General features: G+C 39.8%; 1 protein-coding gene across 2 annotated transcripts in view; it reads left to right on the top strand.

Annotated features, from left to right (window-relative positions):
• The window catches only part of TOP2A (DNA topoisomerase II alpha), a gene marked incomplete at both ends in the record, with an annotated part of 38,795 nt that overhangs the window by 20,121 nt on the left and 4,837 nt on the right, over nt 1–13,837 (top strand). For both annotated transcript variants that reach the window (XM_080713776.1, XM_080713775.1), the window contains 12 exons: nt 1,777–2,008; nt 2,198–2,332; nt 2,439–2,639; nt 2,739–2,934; nt 7,375–7,466; nt 7,559–7,717; nt 7,842–7,925; nt 9,236–9,418; nt 9,857–9,947; nt 12,129–12,281; nt 12,526–12,649; nt 13,711–13,754. In XM_080713776.1, the coding sequence (XP_080569902.1) occupies nt 1,777–2,008; nt 2,198–2,332; nt 2,439–2,639; nt 2,739–2,934; nt 7,375–7,466; nt 7,559–7,717; nt 7,842–7,925; nt 9,236–9,418; nt 9,857–9,947; nt 12,129–12,281; nt 12,526–12,649; nt 13,711–13,754 (1,694 nt within the window). The remainder of the gene's footprint in view (nt 1–1,776; nt 2,009–2,197; nt 2,333–2,438; nt 2,640–2,738; nt 2,935–7,374; nt 7,467–7,558; nt 7,718–7,841; nt 7,926–9,235; nt 9,419–9,856; nt 9,948–12,128; nt 12,282–12,525; nt 12,650–13,710; nt 13,755–13,837) is intronic.

Below are 13,837 nucleotides of genomic sequence, written 5' to 3'. Positions count from 1 at the left end.
ATTAGCCAGCCCAAATTGTCAGTTGTACTAAGGTTGAAAAGCCCTAAGGTAGAGTTTGTGCCTGAGTAAGGAAAACTTTGGCTTTTGCTAAATATCACAGTTGAAATTTTGCTTCCTTTATAAATCTGTACAATTTTAGGAATGGCAAATTTTCACCTCTCTAAACATTCACCAATATTCAACACTATTCTTAAAATATTTTGTTATTTAGCCTATGACAGCAGATAGACCATTGGTTCTCTTCCTTATTATCCTTCTTTTTTGGGTACTTCTCATCTTCCTAACCTCTAAATATTGGCCTATCCTTTATCAGGTCTCTATTATCTGTACTCAGCTTCCCAAATGATCTTCCATAAATCTATCTTATAGCTTTAAATCTCCAGTCCCAGCCAGGTGTGGTGGTGCAAGTTTATAATCCCAGTACTTGGGAGACTGAGACAGGAAGATCACAGGTTTGAAACCCAGCCTCAGCAACTTGTGAGGCCCTCTGCAACTTAATGAGACTTTGTTTCAAAATAAAGAATAAAATAGGGTGGGGATGTGTCTCAGCAAAAGAATGCCCCTGGGTTCCATCTCCAGTACCAAATAAATAAATAAATAAATCTCCAGTTCCAACCTCTCTCCTATCTCTAAATTTTTGTCTGACAGCCCTATTTTACTTCTTATTTGGAAACAGGGTTTCACTAAGTCGATGAGTCTCACTACCTCCTGAGACTGTCCTGAAAGCTTCGATCCTCCTGTCTCAGCCTCACAAGTACAGAGATTACAGGCGTGCGCCACCACACCCCGCCCAGCTGGTTCTGAATTTTTAACCTCATTCAGAGTAAATTTAGCTAAACGGACCTTCTGTGATCCACGTCTCCACTCCCCATACCTTTTGATTTCATATCACCTCTGCTTCAGCTCTATTGGCCTGGGCTTAGATATGTCAAGCACCTTCCCTCTTTAGGTCTGCTTGTAACACTTTTTCCAAGTATCCCTCAGGCTTTCTCTCTGCTCAATTATAATCTTACCAGAATGCACCTTATATATTTATTTTTTGAAACAGGGTCTAAGTTACTGAGTTGTAGTCTTGAACTGTAGTTGTAGTCCTCCTGTCTCTGCCTCCCTAGTTCTGGGATTACCCCCTCCACCACAAAGAGATGGGTCATGCTATTACCGAGGTTGTTCTTCAATCTCCTGGGTTCAAGCAATCCTCTTGCCTCAGCCTCCCAGCTAGCTGGGAATACAGGCACAATCTGTTGTGCCTGGCTTCTTTTCTTACCACACTTTTAATATCTTTTCTATTTTTCTTCTAACATTTATCCTAACCACCTGACAAAAATGTATGTTTACTTTCTGTCTTTCTATACTAAAGAATGTACTTGTGTGTGTGTGGCACTGGGGGTGGAACCCAGGAGCTTTTCTACTTCCGGGGTATATTCCCAGACTTGTCTTATATTTTATTTGGGAACAGGCTCTTACTAAGTTGCTGAGAGCCTCACTAAGTAGCTGAGGCTGGCTTCGAACCTGTGTGATCCTCCTGTCTCAGCCTCCCAAGTGCGGGGATTACAAGCGTGCGCCACCACGCCTGGCAAAAACGTACATTCTTTGAGAGCTAAAGTTTTATGTTTCTTATCTCTGGCATAAAGTACTCATGACTTGTTAAATGAATATTAGCAAATAAAGCCAAGGTCATTTTCATGTGGGTGTGAAATAACACCTATTCTTTCCATAAAAGCTAAGTGTCAAAGCCAATATTCTTTCAAAATAACATTCTTTCATTGTTTCCTTTAGCCCCTTGGCTCGGTTGTTGTTTCCACCAAAAGATGATCACACATTAAGGTTCTTATATGATGACAATCAACGAGTTGAGCCTGAATGGTACATTCCTATTATACCCATGGTCCTGATAAATGGTGCTGAAGGAATTGGAACCGGGTGGTCCTGCAAAATTCCCAACTTCGATGTTCGTGAAGTTGTAAATAATATCAGACGTTTGATGGATGGAGAAGAACCTTTGCCAATGGTGACTATTCTGTGCATGTTAGAAACTCTTATTTTTTTCTGTTTCAGTTGGGTGGACTATATGGATAAAGAGGACAGAAATATAAAATTTACTTCATTCTTTATAGTTAGACTTATTGTTGGATACCTTTGTGGTTTCTGTCTTTATTATCACATTTTGAATATATTCTTTTTTAAAATATCAATTTAGCTTCCAAGTTACAAGAATTTCAAGGGTACTATTGAAGAGCTGGCACCAAATCAATATGTGATTAATGGTGAAGTCGCTATTCTTAATTCTACAACCATTGAAATCTCAGAGCTTCCGATCAGAACATGGACCCAGGTAAGTAACTGGGTTTCCTTTTTGGTTTTGTGGTCAGGAGACCTTTTGTACTATTGCTCTTAACTGTTCAAGAGATTCCTTACAAAAGGATTATTTCTTTCTTTAGACATATAAAGAACAGGTTCTAGAACCTATGTTGAATGGCACAGAGAAGACACCCCCTCTCATAACAGACTATCGGGAGTACCACACAGATACCACTGTGAAGTTTGTCGTGAAGATGACTGAAGAAAAGCTGGCAGAGGCAGAGAGAGTTGGACTGCACAAAGTCTTCAAACTCCAAACTAGCCTCACCTGCAACTCTATGGTATGTCTTATGAGAGATTTTCGACTTAAATGAAAAATTAATTTAATAAAGTTTACCAAATTTGTTAACTCTTGGCTCTAATCTTATTTTCCTTTCCAGGTGCTTTTTGACCACGTAGGGTGTTTAAAAAAGTATGACACTGTGCTGGATATTCTAAGAGACTTCTTTGAACTCAGGCTCAAATATTACGGATTAAGAAAAGAATGGCTTCTAGGAATGCTTGGTGCTGAATCTGCCAAACTGAATAATCAGGCTCGCTTTATCTTAGAGAAAATAGATGGCAAAATAATAATTGGTATGTTTTTTAAATAACTGCCTTTACTAAAACTAGTTATGCTAAAGTTTATAAATACTTTTGGTGAGCATAATAATGAGGAGGAAGGAAAATAAAATTTATTTCATTTACCTGATTACTTATATTTTTTAAATATCTGATTAGGTATTTATAGTTTGTGATAACTTTTTTTTTTTTTTTTTTTTTTTTGTGGTACTGGAGGTGGAACCCAGAGGCTTTCTACATCTGGGCTATACTCCCAGACCCATTTTTTTATATTTTATTTGGAAACAGGGTCTCACTAAATTGCTGAGAGCCTCACTAAGTAGCTGAGACTGGCTTTGAACCTGCGCGATCCTCCTGTCTCAGCCTCCCAAGCGTGGGGATTACAAGTGTGTGCCACCACGCCCAGCTCTTGAGATAACTTTTTTTGGGGGGAGTACTGAAGATTGAACCAAGAGGCATTCTACCCTCTAAGCTACATACCCAGCCATGGCCGTGTGTGTGTGTGTGTGTGTGTGTGTGTGTGTGTGTGTGTGTGTGTGTGTGTGTTGCTGCTGCTGATGCTGGGAATTGAATCTAGTGGCATTCTACCTCCAAGCTATACCCCCAGCCCTATTTTATTTTTATTTTAAGAAGATATTCATAAAGCCAGGTATAGTGGCAAATGTTTGTAATTCCAGCACTTGGGAGGCTGAGACAGGAGGATTGCAGTTTCTTGGCCAACCTCAGCTACTTAGTAAGGCCCTCCACAATTTAGTGAGACTTTGTCTCAAAATAAAAAATAGGGCTGGGGGTGTAGCGCAGAGGTAGAATGCCCCTGGGTTCCATCCCCAGTAGGGGAAAAAAAAGGTTGGAGGAGGAGCTTAGAGGTAGAATGCCTTTGGGTTCAATCCCAGAAAAGAAAATGATTCACTAGGTTGATGAGTCTCACTACATACTGAGACTCTTCTCAAAAACTTGTAATCCTCCTGTCTTAGCCTCCCAAGTACTGAGATTACAGACAACATTCACCAGCATGTTTGGGTATGTTCTCTTTTTTTTCTTTCTTTCTTTTTTTTTTTTTTATTGGTACACTGTATTCATACATCTTAGTGGGATACAAACTTTTGTAGACATACATGCACACATCGCCCAGTCAGCCCCCACCCCATTCTCTCCCCATCCCTCCTTCCCATGCTTGGCTTAGTGGTTGACATCTAGTATTATAGCAATTTATCCAAAATTAAAAATGATAATTTCACATAACAGTTTCATTTGTCTGATACCAAGCTTTTGATGACTTAAAGATAACATTTCAATATTTCTTTTTGCTTTCTTTCTTACCAGAGAATATTTTTATTCTATTTTTTTTAGGTGAAACTATCATATATTTATATATTTATTTTTCAGAAAACAATCTATCCTAATATGGAATATGGACTCTAGATACCCAAAATGATCTTGAAAAAGAACAAAGCTAGAAGATATATATTTTCTGATTTCAAACCATATAAAGCTACAATAATTGAAACAGTGTAGTACTGTTCTAAAGGCAGATATATAAACCACTGGAGTTAAATAAAAGCCTAAAGCTAAATTCTTCCCTATATTGTCAAGTTATTTTTGACAAGGTTTCCACGAACATTTGGTGGTGGAAATAATAATCTTTTAACTAAATATTGTCAAAAAATAATACTTACATGAAAAAGAATAAAATTGGACCCTTACCTAATCCCATATACAAATATTAACTCAAAATAGATAAAAGACCTAAATATAAATCTTAAAACTATAAACTTTTAGAAGAAAATCTGGGTCATAAAACCTCACAACATTGAAATTGGCAGTGATTTCTTGGATATGATTTCAATGGCACAGGCAACAGATGAGTATACAAACTCCCTAAAAAATAAAAAAAAATATTGTATATCCAAAGACAATGTAAACAGAGTTAAAAGTTACTAATAGAATGGGATAAAATATTTCCAAATGCTATATCTGAAGGTATATTAATATTCCAACTAGACATCCTAAAAATTAACAATAAAGGCAAACAATACAATTAAGAGATAGGTAAAAGACTAACATAAAAAATGAATCTCCACAGATAACCAATCTTAGTTGTCTTTTGGATGGAAAATCTTGTTTCACTGGATCTGGTGTGTGTTACTTTTTTTCTTCTTTGTAGTTAATCTCTTTGAGTATTTGCTCTAGTGCTGGTTTTGAAGACATAAATTCCTTCAGTTTCTGTTTGTCATGGAAGCTTCTTATTTCCCCATCTAATTTGATAGAAAGTTTTGCTGGGTAGGACATTTTTGGCTGGAAGTTGTTTTCTTTCAGAGTTTGGAATATGTTACTCCAAGCCCTTCTGGCTCTCATGACTTGGTTTGGGAAGTCTGGAGTGATTCTAATTGGTTTGCCTCTGAATGTCACTTGGCCCTTTGTTTTTGTTGCCTTTAAGATTCTCTGCTTGGCTTCCACATTGGTCATTTTGACAATTATGTGGCGTGGGGATCCTCTTCTCCGATCCTGTCTAAAGGGAGTTCTATAAGTTTCCTGGACCTGTGTATCAACCTCTTGCTCTATGTTTGGAAAATTTTCTGCTATTACTTTCTTGAAGAGACTGTTGATCCCTTTGGTTTCACTTTCTTTTCCCTCCTCTATTCCAATTATTCTTAGGTTAGCTCTCTTAAAATGGGCCCATATTTCTTCAATGTCAGATTCCTGCTGTCGGATATTTTTTTCTAGATTAGAAACTATGCGTTCATTTTTGGAATGATCATCTTCTAAGAGCGAGATTCTGTTCTCCATGTGGTCTAATCGGTTGTTCATGCTTTGAATTGAGGCCTTTACTTCATTAGTTGCATCCTTTATCTCTTTTTGGCTCTCTCTGAATTCTTTTCGAAGCACCTCTATTATTTCTACAGTTATTTTCCTGATTTGTTCTTCTAGAAATCTCTGATTTTCTGTTTTATCGGGTTCTGATGTTGTGGGGTTGTGGGCATTCATTGCTCCAGTGTTATTCCTCTTTCCCATGATTTCGGAAGTTTGTGCCTTCTCTGGGTTCTTCCCTTGGGTCACTATGACTTCGCTTAAGGTGCTCTGGATCTCGAGTCTGTAGTATCTTTGACCCCACTACTCCTTTACTGAGTTGTATCACAGAGTCTCTGACCCAGGGAGTCGATAGAGGCTGCTTAAGACTATGGGGGGTGCCAGGTTGCACGTTCTCCTATGGTGTGATATCTCTGCCACCGCCACTCCCCCACTGGGTCAAGTCCCAGGGAGTACAGTACTGGGATTTCTCCTCTGTGGCCCGCAATTTGACTCACTGTTCTTGAGTACGCAGATGTAGCTGTACTGGACTCGGTGAATTCACTGCTGCTGCCGCCGGTGGCAATATGGCGCTGCTGTCACGCCCTTGGCCGTGAGGCTGGCGTATTTTTTCTTCTCTGGTTTTGAGTTCCACTCTGAGTCCCTGCAGTGTGTGCTGAGCTCAGCCACTGGGAGCTTTAGATGCTCCCTGCGCCGAAAGATCCTGCCTGGCTGCTCTGCAGCGGCTCACCTCGGCTTACTGTAGCTGTCCGGTGAATTCGCCGCTGCTGCCGGCAGTATGGCTCTGTTGCCGCGTCCTCGGGCGTGAGGCCGGTGTATCTCCTCTGTGGCTCTGAGCTCTGTTCTCAGCCCGCTTTCTCTCTGGAGCCTGGTGATTTTTTTGTTTCTCTGGTGATGGTGTTTTCTGGCTATGAAAGGCGCTGATTTTGTGGTAATGGAGATTTGTTGTTAGCGGGGCTCTTAAGCCCCGCTTTTCTCGGTCGCCATCTTCCCGGAAGTCTTTTTTTTTTTTTTTTTTTTTGGTGGTACTGGGGTTCCTGGAAACCCTTCTACCTCCGGGCTACATTCCCATACTCCTGTTTTTTATATTTTTATTTGGAAACAGGGTCTCTTAAGCCAGCAAGGCTGGCTTCGAACCTGCGCTATCCTCCTGTCTCTGCCTCCCAAGCGCGGGGATTACAAGCGTGCACCACCACGCGTGTCTATGTTCTCTTTTTTTAATCAGGATCTTAATAGAGAGTCTTTCTGAGAGTCTTGCTAAGTTGTTGAGCCTATCCTCAAACCTGCAATCCTCCTGTCTCAACCTTCCAAGTACTGGGATTACAAGCATGTGCCACCACACCTGGTTTTTAAACTTTTGTCTTTGTATTTGTGTGTGGTACTAGGGATTGAACCCAGAAGCATTTTATCTCTGAGTTATACCCCAACTATATTTTATTTTAATTTTAAAACACAGTCTCGCCAGGTTGATGAGCTACTTGGCAAGGCTGTCATCACACTCACAGTCATCTAGTCTCAGCCTCCCAAGTACTGGGCTTACAGGCATGCACCATCACACTTGACTAATCTTTTGTCTTAATGTAATAAAACCCATCCCTTTTCTAAAATCTTGCTCAAAACCATATCTTTACTTTTATTTTTTCATAGAAAATAAGCCTAAGAAAGAATTAATTAAAGTTCTGATTCAGAGGGGATATGATTCTGATCCTGTGAAGGCCTGGAAAGAAGCCCAGCAAAAGGTGATCTTGTTAGTGCTTTGGTTAGTCTCATTGGCACTTTTGTTTGTATGTTTTGAATTTCCTGTTGATCCTCATTTTAATATGCCCTTCAGGTTCCAGATGAAGAAGAAAATGAAGAGAGCGACAATGAAAAGGAAACTGAGAAGAGTGACTCTGACTCTGGGCCAACCTTCAACTACCTTCTCGACATGCCACTGTGGTACCTAACCAAGGAGAAGAAAGATGAGCTGTGTAGACAGAGGAACGAAAAGGTGGCTTGATGGTGGGGTGGGACGCGTTGGGTAGCATCGATCTAATACTAAACCTAAAAACTGCGCTACATAAAATGCAACTTATATGCATGTCTTGACTCAATTTTTTGGTAATGTTGTGAAGGAGCAAGAGCTGAACACATTAAAGAAAAAGAGTCCATCAGATTTGTGGAGAGAAGACTTGGCTGTTTTTATTGAGGAATTGGAGGTGCGTGGCTTACAATACACATGTTAAAAGTTTTTTTAAGAATTTTGTTATTGGTACATTATAATTACACATGATAATAGGGATTTTCTGTTTAATATTTGTACATGCACATAACATAATCTGGTTATTTGGTTATTTCTTTTCCCAGTAACTCCCTTTCCTTTTTTTCCCCTCTCCCTATTGTCCCCTTCTGCTCTACTTTACTGATCTCTCTTCTATTTTTATAAGGTTTCCCTGCCCCTGGGTTTTTTTGTTTGTTTGTTTGTTTGTTTGTTTGTTTGTTTGTTTGTTTTTTGGGGTTTTTTTTTTGGTACTGGGGGTAGAACCCAGGGGCTTTTTACCTCTGGGCTATACTCCCAGACCTATTTTATATTTTATTTGGAAACAGGGTCTCACCAAGTTGCTGAGAACCTCACTAAGTAGCTGAGGCTGGCTTCGAACCTGTGTGATCCTCCTGTAGAAAACCCCTGGGTTCCACCCTCAATACCACAAAAAAAATTTAAAAATAATATTCTTTAGTTTGAAATAGGGTCTCGCTGATTTGCAAAGGTCCTCATTAAGTAGGTGAGGATGTCTGAGAACCACGATCCTCCTGTCTCAGCCTCCCTGAGTGCTGAGATTCCAAGCGTGCATCACCATGCCTAGCACCATGTTAAAATTTTTAATGTAAGAGCCGGGCGTGGTGGCACACGCTTGTAATCCCAGCGCTTGGGAGGCTGAGACAGGAGGATTGCACAGGTTTGAAGCCAGCCTCAGTTACTTAGTGAGGCTCTCAGCAACTTAGTGAGACCCTGTTTCCAAATAAACTATAAAATAGGTCTGGGAGCATAGCTCAGAGGTAGAAAAGCCTCTGGTTTCGCCCCCATTACCACCAAAAAAAATTTTTTTAATGTAATAATGTATTTCTGCAATACACCTCTTTGTCCAGAAATTTCACAATTGACAATAGAAAGAATATAGATGACATAAGGATACTTTCCAAAATAACATAAAAGAACAGATAATTAAATATTAGTTAAATAAAACAAAATGGAGGGCTAGGCTTGTAATCCCAGCATTTGGGAGGCTGAGACAGGAGGATTGTGTTTCGTGGACAGCCTCAGTTATTTAGGCCCTATGCAACTCAGTGAGACCCTGTTTCAAAATAAAGAATAAAACATAGGTCTGGGGAGTCTAGCTTGGTGGTAGAATGCCCCTGGGTTCCATCCTCAATACCAAAAAGAAAGAAAAATAAAACTTGCTTTTTTATATCCTTTTTTATTATACATACTAATTACACAGAATAACAAGTTCTTCCATCACTTTTGTAGGCTGTTGAAGCCAAAGAGAAACAAGATGAACAAGTAGGACTTCCTGGAAAAGGAGGGAAGGCAAAGGGTAAAAAAACACAAATAGCTGAAGTTTTACCTTCTCCACACGGAAAAAGAGTCATTCCCCGAGTGACCACAGAGATGAAAGCAGAGGCAGAGAAGAAAATTAAAAAGAAAATTAAGGTAATACTCCTGAAAATATCACACACAAAATGCTTTAAGGCTGGAGTGCGGCTCAGTGGTAGAGTGCTTGCCGAGCACGTGCAAGGCTTTGGGTTCAAGCTCTAGCACTGCAAATAAAGACATTTTTAAAAATAAAATACTTTCAGTATATTTCCACTTAAAATTGATCAAATTATATTGTTTATAACCCCATAACTTGGAATGTATCCTATATCTAACTGTAACTTTCATTCTTAAGTACCTGATTTTTTAATATTTAAATATCCTTTTAAAATCAGACCTATATTTTTATTATTTGGAGCTCTTAACCCAAAGACAAAGAAAAAAACTCTTTGACTGTATATTTATTTGTATATTTGATTGCATGTTATTCCAAGTAATAATGTGGTGGAACTTGCTATTTATTTTATTTTGTTCTTTGTTTTTGTTGTCTTCTAGAGTGAAAATACAGAGGGAACTCCTAAAGAAGATGGTACAGAAATAGAAGGCCTAAAACAAAGATTAGCGAAAAGGCAGAAAAAAGAACCAGGTATTACAATATTTTTTAAAATGCTATAAAGTTGAGATTAAATTGTGTTTTTGTTAGCATTTCACATAGATGTGTCTCAATAATATGTGAACCTAGCTAGATTTTTTTTGTGTGTATGTGCGGAGGGGGGCATTTGTGGTACTGTGGATTCAACCCAGGGGCATTCTACCTACAAAATACATCCCCAGCCCTATTTTTTGAAACAGGGTCACTAAGTTGCTTATAGCCTCACTAAATTGCTGAGACTGGTTTTTGAACCTGTGGTCCTCCTAGTTTAGCCTCTCAAATAGTAGAATTACAGGTGTTCGCCAACATGCCCAGCTTAACTAACCTATTTTTGTCTTCAAGATTTAACTTATTTTTAAAAGAGGTCATTTTGTAATGAAATAGTTGTTAATTTGGTAACTTGGATTCCTTAGTTGGGATCTAAGAAAATATTCACCAGTTTATTAAATTTCACTTTCTAGCCAGTTAATGATGTTCTAGTACAAAGGTTTCTTGAAGGCAGTGAACCACATCTTACTGGGGATGGATCCCAGGGGCATTCTACCTCCAAGCTACACCCCCAGCCCTATTTTCTTTTTATTTATTTTGAAACCAGAGGGTCTCACTGAGTTGCAAAGGACCTCACTAAATAGCTGAGGCTGTCCTTGAACCTTGATCCTCATCCTCTTGTCTCAGCCTTCCAAATGCTGGGATTACAAGCATGTACCACCACACCTGGCTCTGCTTTTTTTTTTTTTTTTTTTTTTTTTTACAGTACTCTAGATGGACCCAAGGGACATTATACCTGCGAGCTACACCCCCAGCCCTATTTTCCAGTCTTTATTTTGAAACAGGGTCTCACTGAATTGCAAAGGTGTCCTCACTAGGTAGCTGAGGCTGTCGGTGAACCGTGATCCTCCAGTCTCAGCCTTCCAAATGTTGGGATTACAAGCGTGTATGCCACCACGCCCAAGATTCTACTTTTTTAAAACATTAAGATAGTCACATATCAGCTGGACTTGGTGGCATACGCTTAAAATTCCAGTACTTGAGAGGCTGAGATAGGAGGATCATACAAGTTCGAAGCCAGTCTCAGCTTCTTAGTGAGGGGGTCACTCAGCAACATAGTGAGACCCTGTTTCCAAATAAAATATAAAATAGGTCTGAGAGTGTAGCCCAGAGGTAGAAAGCCCTTGGGTTCTATCCCCAAGACCACACACACACACACACACACACACACACACACACTCACACACACACACACACACGGCAAATTTGATGTGTGTGTGTGTGTGTGTGTGTGATATTAGCATTGATCCCAAGGACATTCTACTCCTTAACTATACCCCAGCCTTATTTTACTTTTTATTTTGATTTTTTTTTTTTTGTGTGTGTGTGTGTGTGTGTGTGTGTGTGTGTGTGTGTGTGTGTTACTGGGGGTGGAACCCAGAGGCTTTCTACTTCCAGGCTATACTCCCAGACATTTTTTGAAACAGGGTCTCACTAAATTGCTGAAAGCCTCACTAAGTAGCTGAGGTTGGCTTCGAACCCTTACGATCCTCCTGTCTCAGCCTCCCAAGCGCAGGGATTACAAGAGTGCGCCACCACGCCCAGCTTACTTTTTATTTTGAAACAGCCTCTCTAGGCTGCTGAGACTTGCTTTGAACCTGCAAACCTCCTGTCTCAGCTTTCCAAGTACTGGAATTATAGGCATGTACCACCTTAGCATCCTGTTCTTAAGCCTGATATTTATACATATATACCAGATGCCTTACAGAAACATGTTTTATTTGCTGGATGTGCTAGCGCATGCTTGTAATCCCAGTACTTAGGTAGCCAGTTCCAACAACTTGTGAAGCCCTTTGCAACCTAGTGAGACCTTGTTTCAGAATAAGGAATAAAATAGGACTAGAGGGATAGCTTGGAGGTAGAATGTCCCTGGGATATGGAAGGAAGGAAGGAAGGAGAGATGGAAGGAGGGAGAGATGGAAGGAGGGAGGGAGGGAGCAAGTTGCATTTAGGTATGTGGTTAAATAAACAAGCCATTGGCTCCACAGGAACAGGGACTGTGTCTGTTTTCTGCACACCATGCTATTCCCAGAGCCTTTGTAGTGCTCAGTGAAGGATGGATGGAGAATATGAAGAAACTGAGTCTTAAGACTATAGAAAGGTGGTTAAATTCTATTTTCCTTCTAGATACCAAGGCAAAGAAACAAACTACATTGCCATTTAAACCTATCAAAAAAGGAAAAAAGAGGAACCCTTGGTCTGATTCTGAATCAGATATGAGCAGTACAGAAAGTAATTTTGATGTCCCTCCACGAGAAATCGAGCCACGGAGAGCTGCAAGTAAGGAAAATGCAATAACATGCTAGGCATGCTGTAAGATTTTCATGGCCGGTAACTTCAACATTGGGAACTTAAACCCAGCAATTACTGTCTTAGAGTAGTAAATCCTATTAAGCTGTTGAAAAACAAGCCATCTTTTAGAAGAGGATATTAAGTTGAAATATATTCACAAAATCTCAGTCTGTGAATTAAATGTTTCTATTGTTCTCTTTGATTTATTGTATATGTATGTTTTTATTAATAGCAAAATCCAAATTCACAATGGATTTGGATTCAGATGAAGATTTCTCAGATTTTGATGAAAAAATTGAAGATGATGATTTTGTCCCATCAGATACTAGTCTACCTAAAACCAAAACTCTCCCAAAGTAAGTATTTAAGTATTTTATCTAGGAGAGGTTTCAACACAATTGTTGGTGGTGGTGGTTTTTGTTGTTGCTGTTTTGTTTTGTTTTGTTGTTTTGTTTTGTTTTGCGGTACTGGGGGTGGAACCTGGGGGCATTCTACTTCTGAGCTACACTCCCAGTCCTATTTTTTTAGTCTTTTTTTTTTTTTTTTTTTCCTTTGGTGGTGGTACTGAGGATGGGACCCAGGGGCCCTCTACCTCTGGGCTACACTCCCAGACCTATCTTATATTTTATTTGGAGATAGGGTCTCTTAAGCCAGCATGGCTGGCTTCGAACCTGAGCAATCTTCCTGTCTCAGCCTCCCAAGCGCGGGAATTACAAGCGTGCACCACCACGCCCGGCTTTTTTTTTTTTAGTCTTTTTAACTTTTTTTTATGGTACTGGGGTTCCTGGAAACCCTTCTACCTCCAGGCTACACTCCCAGACCTACTTTTATACTTTTTTAATTTGGAAACAGGGTCTCTTAAGCCAGCGCGACTGGCTTCGAACCTGTGTGATCTTCCTGTCTTGCCTCCCAAGCTCGGGGATTACAAGTGTAATTACAAGTGTGCGCTGCTACGCTCGGCTAGTCTTTTTAACTTTTGAAACAGGATCTTATTGAGTTGTGAAGGGCCTCACTAAGTAGTTGAGGCTGTCGCAAACTATGATCCTCCAGTCTCCACCTCCCAAATGGTGGGATTACAAGCGTGCAATACCACGCCCAGCTTCAAAGTTGGTTTTTTGTTTTGTTTTTGTTTTTGTGGATCTGGGGATGGAACCCAGGGGCATTCGGCCTCCGAGCTACACCCCCTGCCCTATTTTTTATTCTTTATTTTGGAAGCAGGTCTCACTGAGTTTCAGAGGGCCTCACTAAGTAGCTGAGGCTGTCCGCGGATGGCGATTCTCCAGTCTTAGCTTCCCAAATGCTGGGATTACAAGCATGTGCCACCACACCCAGCTTCACAGTTGTTTTTAATAGAAGATATGTTCTTTGTTGTTTGACATACTTAGAATACTATTCAGAATGTTATTTTTTTTCCTAGACATACTACAAAAGAACAGAAGCCACAGAAAAGTACCATGTCAGGTATGTATTTAGTAAAAATTGTAAGACATTTGACTAACTGGGACACATGAGTCCAACTCAGTTCTAATTCTGGCTACAATATT

This window comes from Muscardinus avellanarius (assembly GCF_963383645.1).
Source record: "Muscardinus avellanarius genome assembly, chromosome: 16".
Lineage (NCBI taxonomy): Eukaryota > Metazoa > Chordata > Mammalia > Rodentia > Gliridae > Muscardinus > Muscardinus avellanarius.
The sequence above is the reverse complement of the archived record's forward strand: the minus strand, read 5'-3'. Positions and strand labels throughout refer to the sequence as shown.